Here is a 12859-nt window from a genome sequence, read left to right on the forward strand (position 1 = left end):
AAACACAGAGACAGATAATAGATAGATGACAGACAGACAGACAGATGCATGCTCAGAGGCATCTGTCTTGCTAGGATTGAGTTGAAACTGATTCCACCCATTCAAATCTTTAAAAAGTCAAATAACCAAACAACACTGCTTAGTCAACCAGAGTTGGAGATGTATAACTGTGAATCATCAACATACTGAGGATAACCTACACCATGTATTCTCCCAGCAGTTTCATATAAATGCTTAAAAAAAAAAAAGAATTGAAAGACTGAACTACTAAGAAACTTCTAGGACTAAGCCACTCATGCTTCAACATTACCAAGTGTAGTCTTTGACAGACAAAGGAGGGGAACCAGTGTACCCACTCACAACCTCCAGAGCTTGTTCAGAAGAATGGATGTATTAAATGGGGTTGAGAGTCCTCAACAAGTCATTCACAATTACAACCAAAGTCTGTCTCAGTGCTGTAATCTACCTGAAAAGTTTACAGTCGGGCCACTTCATATCACTAGCTGATCTATCTTCCCCCAATAGGGGAATTTGATAAGCAGGTAAAAATTGTTTTAACAACTTGGGTGCAGGGGTGGGTTTCTACCAGTTTGCACCTATTCACTAGAACTGGTTGTTAACATTCTCAGCAGTTCGGAGAATTGGTTGTTAGAAGAAATTACTGGCCTGATCCTGTAAGGAAGGCAGGAAGGAAACAGTCTGGTGTTGCTTACAGAAACTGCCTCTCCATTAACCCTTATTACATTCTTGGCAGGACTAGACTTCCTGACTCAGGAACGTCTCTGCAGTTTTTTTTCCCTCCTTTGCTGGTACTTTGCTTGTGTGAAGTGACCATTCAAAGTTACAATGGCACTGAAAAAAGTGACTTATGACCATTTTTCACACTTACGACTGTTGCAGTGACAGTCATGAGAGACCAGGCGAGGAGATACGTGCCTTGATGTGAGTGATATTGCGTTGGCCACGCCCAGCCAATAATATGACCACCAAGCCACATCCACCAAGTCACATGCCCACCAACTAAGCCACGCCCACAGAACCAGTTGTTAAAAAATTTGAAACCCATCCTTGCTTGGGTGTTGTCGGGTTTTTTTTAATTATGAACTGCTTATTTGAAATATACTATATCTTTAAAAACACTGTCAAGGTTGTTATATAGAAAATGCAATCTTAGACCAAATATTTTGGGAAAATAGCAGCAGGCTTATGCTTTTGAATTAGGGTTTGATAATGTTGCAAGATCTAGTCTGAGTTAGTTATCAGGAATAGGGTTTAGCCTTCCAAGTTTTCAGACCTATGCTGGAACCTATCGTCAGAAAACTTTTCTTTACTAGAATGTATCTCAGCACAATTAAGCCAAAGTCAGTTTCTTTTAGAAACAATTGGATGCATTTTTATTAGTTGTGTGCTAAAGACAGAAATGAATAAAGCCAGTGGTGGGCTGCTGGATGGTCGGCAGGGTTCAGGTGAGTCCCTAGCTGTGATCTCTGGATGGGCCCACCCATCTACCCTTGAACTATGCTTTTCCTAAATAGCGAACTTTTTCCCTGCCCAGGCTGCCCAGGTGAGTTCCGTGCCACCCTTTTGTACTCACCGGAGCTGCCTGAGTCAATTAACTGCCTGTTTAAACCTACATTTCAGCCCCAAAGGGTGTGCACTCATGACCAACGAACCCCTTGTCAATGAAAGTGCAGCCCATCTCTGAATAAAGCTGAAAAATTAATTATATGAATCTAAGAAGAACTTATGATGGATGCAGTTATTGAGAAGAAAACAAAGATGAAGTGCAGAAGGAAGACACAGAAACAGGAAAAATATGTCTAAATTTAGTTTACTTTATTGTCATTGCACCTCATACAATGAAATCAAACAGCATCTTCAGTACACATAATGACCATGAGCATGAAAATAAACACAAACACACATCCTTCACCCTTCACACATTGAACCTACATTTCAGCCCCAAAGGGGCTGAAACCCCTGACACCACACCAACACTGCCCTTATACAGTAGAATTCAAAAGAGCTACTGCCATTTTTCAGCCTATTTGTCCTTGTTTTTATTATTCTGTATCATCTGTCAGATGGTAATAGTTCAAAAAAAGGGTTCCCAGGATGAGATGGATCTTTGAGAATGTTTTGAACTTTCTTAAGGCAGCAGTAGCTATAAAGCTCTTCCAAAGAGGGGTTCAACCTATAAAGCTCTCCCAAAGAGGGGAGAGGGCAATAATTTTCTGGGCAATGACATTAACTCTGGAGTGCTTTCCTATCTGCCACTGTGCAATTGGCAGACCATACAGAGGTGCAGTATGTTAAAATGTTCTATATGGGGCAGCGGTAGAAGGTCACCAGCAGTTTTTCATTCAGTTGTTGTTTTCTGAGAAGTCTCAGGTAGTAAAATACCTGCAGGGCCCTTTTGACCAGGGCTGCAATGTGGGCACCCCAGGTCAGGTCTTCTTTTAGGGTAACACCCAGAAACTTTAAACTGGCCACTTGCTCCACTCCGTTTCCATTGATAAGCAAGGGCTGGATGTCTGATCTGTTCCTTCTATAATCCATTATAAGCTCCTTGGTCTTATTGGTGTTGAGGACCAAGTTAATGCACAGCTAGTAAAATGTTCAAATATACATACTTTTCCATAAATATCAGTATAGTTTAAATATGATAGATATTGCTAATTTTATCAAAATAATATAGCTTGTTATGAGTTTCTCAGATACTGAATATGTTAAGGAGAAGGAAGATTGTTTTTCTGGGATTTGGGAAGATCCCCAAGCTACAGTTTTTTGTATTTCTAATATTTCTAATCATCTATGTTTCTACTATGGCTGTCAATTTTCTCATCATTCTTCACATAATAATTGTTGAACAGCTGCAAATTTTCAAGTATTTCTTCCTGAAAAATTCCTTGTTTAGAGATATTGTATAGTTAAACCTTATTGTCCAAGATACTGCCTACTTTTCTGAAAGGAAATAAAATCATTTATCTAAAATGATGTATTGCACAATGGTGTATTTCATTCCTTTGCTGGTTAGATGGAATATTAAAAAGATATAAATGATACAATGATACAATATATAATAAAGATAAAAATTAATTGCTTTATGAGATCAGCATTAAGGCAAATCAAAATTGAATTGCTTTTAAAAGTTTCTGGTTTGGAAAATCAGCTTTCCGTTGCAGTAATTTTAAAGATTGACATTGTATTATATGATTAATTGATTAATAGTATCCTGGTTTTCTCATGAACCTCAGAAAATGCCTACAGGTTAATATGAAACTGAAGAAAACAGAACTATGAATAAGCACATGCAAATTGATTTAGATCAGATCAATTAACCATTAACATGAATTGATTGGAGAACAATTTTTATTTCTTTATATAAAGCTGCAACAAAATTTTCATCTTCAATTCCTTGATCTGCTTTGTTTTCAATCATGTTATAATTATCCATGTTGCTATGACTGTTTTTTTTATTCTAAGGAAATCCTGTTCATACACATTTCCCATTCCATAAAACATGGATAAAATTTGTATAACCCAATGCAAATAATATTTTTAGAATGGTTCAAATTCTGATTTTCCAGAGGATGAAATGTATGTAATGCTTCTTGCAATTCAATCTTTCTTAAAAATACAGACTCCAAAAAGAAAGAAAAGAAAAGAAATTATACAAAAACAAAGATAGGCAAAACATTAGAAAAGAAAAAAGACAAAAACAAAACAAAACAAAAACACATATATATGTTATTCTCCCGAATTGAATATTGATAAACATATTGAAATATTTAGGCAAAATAAGCATCACTAGTTTTATTTTGTTCTGATTTATTTTTATTTTTATTTATTTTTTGTTTTGTTTTTTCATTTTATGCTATACAATATTGTAATGATCTAAGATTATAATAAAACTTATTTATTTCACTACTCAGTGCAATTATTTATTATTTGAAGTAAAAGTAACTAAAAAACTAAAATATTCAGAATATATATGAAAAAATACATATTAACTTATATAAATTATCACCAGCATAATAATTTATATTCCAATTAATTATATAAAAATCCATAGATATTATAGTTTAATAGGAAATTTAAATATTATAAACAAAGCACAATGTGAACAACTAGTAAATCTTTGCTTTATTTGATTTGATTTGCTGTCCATCTCATTTCAAAATTACTGAGCAGTTTAAAGCAATAAAAGCATTAAATAATAAAAGATAACTATTTCTAAAACAATAAAAACAGAATTACAGTCAAAGATAAAGTTACAATTAATAAATGCAGGATGCACAGGTGGTGTGGGATTAGCTCTTAATTCATCAGCCAATGCTTCCCCATTGGGCCCCAAGCTATCTGACAGAGTCAGGTCTTCAAGCCCTTATGGAAGGTTGAAAGGTGGGAGCCTATCTTACCTCAAGGATAATGCACCAAAATCTAAATATATATATAGCAATTAATAATAAGAATACAACAGTATTATATTTGTTTCATTTTAATTAGGTACAGATCACCAAGACAAAGACTTTCATTTGTTTGTTTTTTCTCCCACAGAGGCCCTTTTATTATGCAAAAATTAATCTTGACATTGCTAATTCTATTACTGTTTCTATTTTCCTGCCTATCCTATTGTAGTTTCTATTTTCCCACCTATCCTACTGTAGAACCTTTTTATTAGTATAAATTTACAACTATTTGTTTATAATTTAGGGGGGCATGATGGTTCAGCAGTTAAAGGCGCTGAGCTTGTCACTGGAAAACTGACAGCCCGTGTTTGAAATCCAAGTGCCAACAATGCAATGAGCTCCCATTCCTTGCCCCAGCTCCTGCCCACCTAGCAGTTTGAAAGCATGTAAATGTGAATAAATAAATAGGTACTACTTTGGTGGGAAGTTAACAGCATTCTGTGTGCCTTTGGTATATATTCATGCTGGTTTTCTAGCTCAACTCATTTCTTGCCACACCAACCCACAGATTTTATTTCTGACCATTTATGAGATCCACAATTGAAATGAAATCAGACTGTTTTAAACTTTGTTTCCAGGCAGCACCAAAGGTCTGGAGCTCAGGAAGACAACAGAAATGCCTGCTCAATCTGCATTGTGATTTCATTCTTCTATAAACAGGAGTGTTAATAGTGAAATAATAGAATTATTAATAATACAAGTGTACTCAAAGTTTGGTATAATTTAAACTCCATTTCTTCCCTCAAGGAAAAGACCAGAGACAGATGAGCAAAAGTTCCAAAACTATTATCAAAGCCAATTCTGACAATAATTGCAGAAAATTGATGGACCCCTCTTTTCCCCCTTGTATCCCTGTTTCTCTTCTTCTCCTAATTTCCTCTCTTCCTTCCTCCCTTTCTTTCATTTGTTTTCAACATTAACCAAGCCTCTCAACATATTTTGGATTAGATTGAAAATTGCTACTTTATTTTTTACTCTTCTCAAAGCTTTCTTTACATCTTTGTTTCTCAGGCTATATATAAGGGGGTTAACAAACGGTGGAAGAATTGTGTACAAAAGGGAACAAACTTTGTTCATTGAAGTGGATGGTGGCAAAAGATACACTGTTATTAATGAGCCATAATATATGGAAACAACAGTGAGATGGGAAGAACAAGTAGAGAAGGCCTTTTTCCTTCCAGTACGGGACGGAATTCTTAGAATGGCTATTATAATATATATATAGGATGCCAAGGTTATTAGAAATGGAGGCATAGTGTAAATAAATAGTAAGATTAAATTTGTATGTTCCACCAAATATGTGTCACTGCAAGAAAGTTCTTTAAGTGGAACAGAATCACAAAAGTAATGATCTATTTCATTAGGACCACAGTATTTTAATTGCAGCATTGCCACCATTATTACAGAAATGCCTATGAAGCCATTTGTCCAAGATATTGCTGCTAACTGGACACATTTTCTGGTATTCATAACTGTTGCATAATGCAGTGGTTTACATATGGCTAAATACCTGTCATAAGACATCACAGATAGCAAATAACATTCTGTTCCCAAGCAATAGCCGAAAAAAAATAATTGCAGAAAGCAGTTGCTGAATGAAATTGCTTTTCCATTCATCAAAAGTGTAGTTAACAGTATGGGACTAAGAGTTGAGCTGTAGCAGATCTCTAGGCATGCCAAGTTACAAAGGAAGAAGTACATGGGTGTGTGAAGATGCTGGTCAATTACAACAAGAACAAAAATGAGAAGATTCCCTGTCATTGTAAAAATATAGGTAAAGAGGAAAGCCAGAAATGGAAGGATCCACAGATGTTCCAAATTTTGGAATCCCAGGAGAATAAATAGAGTCACACGAGTTTGGTTTTCTCTTTGTTCTTCATCCATTCTTAATCTTCTTTTCCATGGGTCTATTAAGGTAAATGACTGGTGTGATATTGTAGTAGGAAACAATTACCAATGTCAATGCACTCTTTTTCATTTTGAATAATTAGAAATTAAAAGAGACATATCTGAGTGAGGTTTAATTTCTGGTGTTTAAGACAGACATAGCCATACAATTCAATTTGTCAGAATTTGTCTTGTAATTCACTTTTTCTGCAATATTTGTTTACTTTCTGCTCTCATGTACCTCCCAGGTATTCCCTGAAAGTAAACATAGGCACACCATGAATCTTTCATTTATCTTATACACAGAATATATCTCCAAATTTCATATCATAGTCTGAATTATTAATTTAATTACCTTTGTTCTGAGAAAACAAAACCATGGTTTAGTAGTTTGATCAGCCATGCTTAGCTGGTAAATCTTTCTAAATCATAATATAAACATTGCTGATTTGGGGCCATGAAGTTCCTATTAAAATTATCTCTTTGGGAGATGGTTATGATTATAGTCATATTTAAGTACTATCAGAGTTGAAATTAAAGTTCTATAATTGATACGATAATTGCAATTGAGGTTTAAAATGATTATGATTATGATGTTGATGTTGATGTTGATTATGATATAATAAGTGCAATTCTGTTCTCTCAAACTTTTTTTTTAACTTTCAGGATTAGCCTCCTTTTTTTAAAATAGTTACATGGAAGTTGAGCATATACTGATTTGCTAGCTTCCCATTCCTTGATACTTCTATTGCAAGATGACCAAAAAAAATCAATTTTGATAGTATGTAGAGTTGTAGAATAGTCATACAAACTAATTTCCAATGAATCAGATAATCATCTTTGCAAAATAATTAGAACATTGATCAGTATTTATTAACATTCAGGAAAGATTGGCTGACCCTTTGTTCCCTGCAAGGGAGAAAAATAATAGCAACAACAATTCTGCATCCAGTCAACTTCCATTCTTTTGTTATTTCAAAAATGGTATATTTACCCAATAAAAATAATGATTGAAGTTTTAAGAATATTCAAGAACCAGTACCAAAGAAACGAAAAGAAAGGCAAAAAAAAAAAAAAGATAACTTACAGATATTTAATAATTAAAATTTCAATAAATAAATAGCACATTATTTATCCTAGTATGAAATATTTTGTTGGAAAAGTAAGTTACTTTTGTTATTCTGATAATCACTTAAATGTGTTTCAACAATGAAGAATGTGCAAATCATATATATTAATAATAAAATGATAGGAGCTAAAGTTAGAATATTGATTTGCAAGGCTTGTTTTATTTCTTTCTGATTTTATTGAAATAATTAATACATAAGCATAAATCTTACTTGCAATGTTTCTGTATCAGTAATTTCTACTTTCATTATATGTTAATATTGTAACTTTAATGATGAAAAATAGATCCAGAACTCTGAATGTTGCAGGTTCTTTGTCTTTATTGTGTCTTCATGGAAAGTCCAAGTTTTCCTCCTTTGAACTTAGTATATAAGTTATTAAGTAACTAATGGATAGCATCTCACATGGAGACAAATTAGCGAGATATCCCAAGATATTTAGAAGCTAAGTTCTACTAAAAATATGGAAAATAGGAGATCTCAGGGGAAAACCAACAAATATTGAAACATCACAATCTAGCAAGCATCTCTGGTGCTCAGTACTTTGGGTATAATTGACATGTAGACCTCAATTAATCTGTATGATATCTGGTTTTAATTTTCAAATTCTATGGTTGAGGTGAATGGGAGTGGTTTAAAATTATGACATAAACCTTGAGTTGAAAATAAACACAACTGAAACTCCAAATAAACAAACTGAGAAATCTTGACAGTTGCTGAAAATTTAAATTTTAAAACTTGATGGGAAACATTGGCACGAATTAATTAGGAAATTGTTATTCCCAGTAATGGGATATTTGATATTTATTTACTACTTGGAAAATGAAAAACAAAGAAGTCAAACAAAACAAAACAAAAGAAGTGGCTCTCATATCTAGAAAAAAAAAGTATTTGGCTGTAATGGCATCATAGATCAACTTCCCTTCAATATGATTATCTAAAATTTGTTTTAATCACACTTGTGCATAGGAAGAGGTAGTTGATGATATTTATGATTAAGTTCATTTTGAAATCACAAGAACATGCAAGATGTGGTGCTTGTGATTGGGGCAAAAGCTGGACTTTGTAGAAGTGGGATAGAAAGAATGTTGATCCTTCTGAAATTTGGTGCTGAAGAAAACTCCTAATAATATCATAGACAGCCAAACTAATGCACTACAAAACAAATCAAAATGAAGGGTTTTTTTTGAGGCCCAAATGACCAAGCTACTTTAGATAAATTATGCAAGTGTTACTTTTCTAGAGCAGGGGTCACCAACCTTTTGGATCTCAGGGACCACCAAACTCATACTTTTAAATCCTGAGGCCCACTAATATGAATTATTTAAAAAAGATAATATATTTAATATGAAAATTTTATTTTTTATGTTAAACATAAACATAAATGGGAATTGTGCTGCAGAGTGAAGGGAAAGGAAAGGCTTCTTTCATCCTTTGGGTTTGGGGGGGATCCAAAGTCCTGGTGTTTTGTCTTTGTTAAGAGTAATGTGTAACTAGTATTTTTTCCCCCTATACTTTCACACTTATGAAAGTTTGTCAGCAAACACGAAATACCCATTTCCACTCCATTTTCATTCCAGTCATTACAGGACAAACCTTTGAATGCACAGTACTATCTAACATTTTCCTGATATAGGTCACTCTGTAGCAGTCAAGCCATGCAAATCCCCCCGTGAATTTAATTCTCCAGCAGCAATGGATCTCTCTCTCTCTCTCTCTCTCTCTCTCTCTCTCTCTCTCTCTCTCTCTCTCTCTCTCTCTCTCTCTCTCTCTCTCTCTCTCTCTCTCTCTTCCTTCCACTCCCACCACCTTGAGGCTGGAAAGAAAGAGACAGAGACATGCAAATCCCCCTTAATTTAATTCCCCAGCAGCGGTGGATCGCACGCACACACACACACACTCCAAGGCAGCCCATTCCTAGCCTGCTTTGAGCTTAGAGGGAGGGGGACGGAGATCGATCTAACCTGAGGGATGGTGATTTTCTTTCTCTTTCTCCTCACACCCACCCACCCCCTCCAAGGCAGTCCCATTCCTAGACTACTTTGAGTTCCATTCTCAGGCTGCATGAAAGGAAAGCAGCAGAAGCCTTTCTTTCTCTCCCTCAAACTCCATCAGAAATGAGTCTTTGCAGCCTCTTGGAGCAGGATGCCTTGCAGGGTCCCAAAGACTCATTTGTGGCAAAGTTTGGGGGATAGAAAGACTTTTGCTGCTTTCCTTGCATGCAGCCAAAAGCAGAAGAAGCAGAAAGAAGCAACCCGGTGGGCAGACCAGTTCCCCCCTCCCCTCACTACCTTATGTTGTTCCTAATGCAAGCGATGCAAGCCTTGTGTTCCCGGGCCATGTGGGTGGCACAGCCTTGTATTCCCCTGCAGCCTGGAATAATTGATTTGGGGGGTGCTTTGGGGTGGCATTCCTAGCCTGCTTTGAGCTCCATTCTTAGAGGGAGGGGGGAAGGGAGATCGATCTAACCTGAGGGCTGGTGATTTTCTTTCTCTCTCACACACCCACCCCCCTCCAAGGCAGCCCCATTTCTAGCCTGCTTTGAGTTCTGTTCTCAGGCTGCTTGCAAGGAAAGCAGAAAAAGTCTTTCTTTCTATCCCCCAAACTCTGCTAAAAATGAGTCTTTGGGACCCTGCAAGGCATTCTGCTCCAAGAGGCTGCAAAGACTCATTTCTGGCAGAGTTTGGGGGTTAGAAAGAAAGACTTTTGCTGCTTTCCTTGTGTGCAGCCAAAAGCAGAAGCAGAAGCCAACCTGGTGGCCAGGTAAGTTCCCCCCTCCCCCTTCCCTCACTACCTCATGTTGTTCACAGTGCAAGTGATGCAAGTGTTGTGTTCCTGGGCGGCACAGCCTTATGTTCCCCCACAGCCTGGATTAATTGCTTTGGGGGGGTGCTTTGGGATGGCATTTCTCTGCAGACCACCAAATTTTTCTCGCGGATCACCAGTGGGCTGTGGCCCACCGGTTGGCGACCACTGCTCTACAGAATACAGTAATGCTGGTAAAAGTGGAAGGAAAGTCAAAAATATATCAAGGTGGATGTATTGACTGGGTGAAGGGTTGGAAGATTGGAAGGATCAGTTGGGGACAGATAGTCATAGAGAAAACCTACCTATGTGGTCAGTAAGTCTTAATATCACATTCATGTCACAAAAGTTTCCATTCTCCACAGGGAGAAGCCATCCCTTTTTATCTCTGGACAGTAGTAATATCAAATCAATGACTAAGGAAATATATGTGCATTTATGAAGCATTATTTCCCCAGTGATTGACTTATTTATTCTTTCTGTTTCTTCATAAAACAAGCATGCTGGGAGGATTCTATTTTGAGACATTCCCTTGAGGGAACTATTCACACTTGTATCAATAGCATATTACTATTAAATCATGTACATAAATATGCTATTCTTGTGATTAAGTCTATGGTTTTCAAAATGTGTTCCTAAATATACAGTACAGATGAACCCTAGGTAAGAAAAATTGACGTTGTTTGTTTGTTTGTTTATTTATTTCCCATCTCACTCAAAAGGTGGCTCTGAGCAGTCTCCAGGCACTCACATAAAAGTCTAAAACCCATATGAAATATGATGTATCAATAAAAAGAGCACATGAAAGAATAAAATAAATTAAATCTTAAATGCTAAGAGGTAGGAAGAGGACTGTCCATGCTGTCAACTCCATTAAAGCCCAAAATAGTGGGAGCTCATCTGGAAGGAGGATATTCCAGAGGGTGGGGAAAATGGTAGAGGAAGCCCCCCCTCCTGAATCACGGTAGTCAATCTATTGAATGTAAAGTAAAAAATGTTTTGTGCTGAACATCAATGTTCTTACACATTTGTGAACAATGTAGTAGTAAGAAAGAAATAATTTGTATTGTCCTAAAGAATCTATAATATTTTGTTCTGCTTGTGAAAAAGAAAAAAATACACAGAGAGACAAACATTTTATTAAGCTGCAGAAAGGTAAGAACTTTTAGATTGTGCAAATGCCCTTCCACTCCTCATTATATAGCTATTTGTTCCTAATGTGTTTCTTATCGATTAAAAAATACCTTAAGTAAGTCTATATTATAAAAATGGAAAAGTAATATTGCTTGAACAACTTTTTAAAGAGAGACGGGGAAAATATAAAATTTCATCTACATGCAACATTTCCATTCAGTAAGGGAAGAGATGGATGCCATAGAGTGAGTGTCTCAAACTGTACTATTATTTCCTTGAGGAAAAAGAACAAAACATTTCACTTCTCATTGAAGTAACTTCAACAGTTGTGTGTGTGTGAGGGGGGAAATAGAAGAATAGATATGTACAGTTCAGATGCCTTTTGAAAAAAGCACTTTAGAGACAACTATGATCTGGGTGACTAAGAATCTTCAAAGACACATAGAGGGAAATAGAGAGGGGAAGAGAGGGAGAGGGAAAAGGGGAGAGAGAGAGGGAGAGGGAGGGAGGGATAGAGGAACATCTGATGGTTCAAATATGTGTAATGGCTAGAAACAGTGAATTAATGTCATCTTCCATTAACTGTGAATATACAGGACATTCTTATCTAATTTGCATTGTAAATAAAAGAATAAAAAGACTAACATAAAAGATATGTACAGTATATGGACATGTGTCTTTGAGAGGTAGACAAAATGACATCGAAGTCCTCTTCTGAAAACAGTCTTAAATACTAACAAGATTTTTTTTTAAATGGAGATTAAGTGGCTTTATAAATCTAAACTATTACCTATAAATAAATAAAAAGATACTGACACAGTGGTGGGATTCAATTTTTTTTACTACTGGTTCTGTGGACGTGGCTTGGTGGGCGTGGCAGGGAAAGGATACTGTAAAATCTCCAATCAAAGGTGGTATTTGCCAGTTTTCCAAACTACCCAAAATTTCCACTACCATTTCTCCAGAAATTCTTTAAACACACCAATGAACTGGATAATTTTTTTACAGTCAGTCTGTCTCAACTCTAGGAAAGCAGTTCCCAAAGTCATAGAGCTTAACCATTCTTTTAATAATAAACTGATAACTTACCATCTCAGATAAGCTATCCTTTGTTTTTTAGGTTGATTTTGAAAGTAAATTTGATGATCTGTTCAAGAGTGAACTCTTTCATGCATTGTGAATATATTTTAGCATTGTAGAAATTCCCACAATATTTTATTTCTTTTGTACTAAAATCAAATACATGATTAAAGTCTAAATACATGTCATTCCAATATTAAATGTGATCTCTCGGCACAGGGATAGGAAAAATTGTTTGACAGATTCCCTATTTCCATTCACAGGATTCTTTATCTTGTTCCAAGGTATTTAATTTAAGGTATATAAACTTCAGGGAGCCATCTGAAAAAAAAAGAAACAAGTTACCTATGATAA

The 12859-nt window shown here is 35.8% G+C and overlaps 1 protein-coding gene across 1 annotated transcript; it reads right to left on the reverse strand.

The window, feature by feature from the left end:
* Nucleotides 1-5372: 5372 nt before the first annotated feature.
* On the reverse strand, nt 5373-6362 carry LOC113427428 (olfactory receptor 6C3-like). The gene has a single exon (XM_026689921.1). The coding sequence runs from the start codon at nt 6354-6356 to the stop codon at nt 5373-5375; it is 984 nt and encodes a 327-aa protein (XP_026545706.1). The 5' UTR covers nt 6357-6362.
* Nucleotides 6363-12859: the final 6497 nt, after the last annotated feature.

The sequence above is a fragment of the Notechis scutatus genome, chromosome Z (assembly GCF_049901735.1).
Source record: "Notechis scutatus isolate UNSWTSFEM ecotype Mainland chromosome Z, rNotScu1.2, whole genome shotgun sequence".
Lineage (NCBI taxonomy): Eukaryota > Metazoa > Chordata > Lepidosauria > Squamata > Elapidae > Notechis > Notechis scutatus.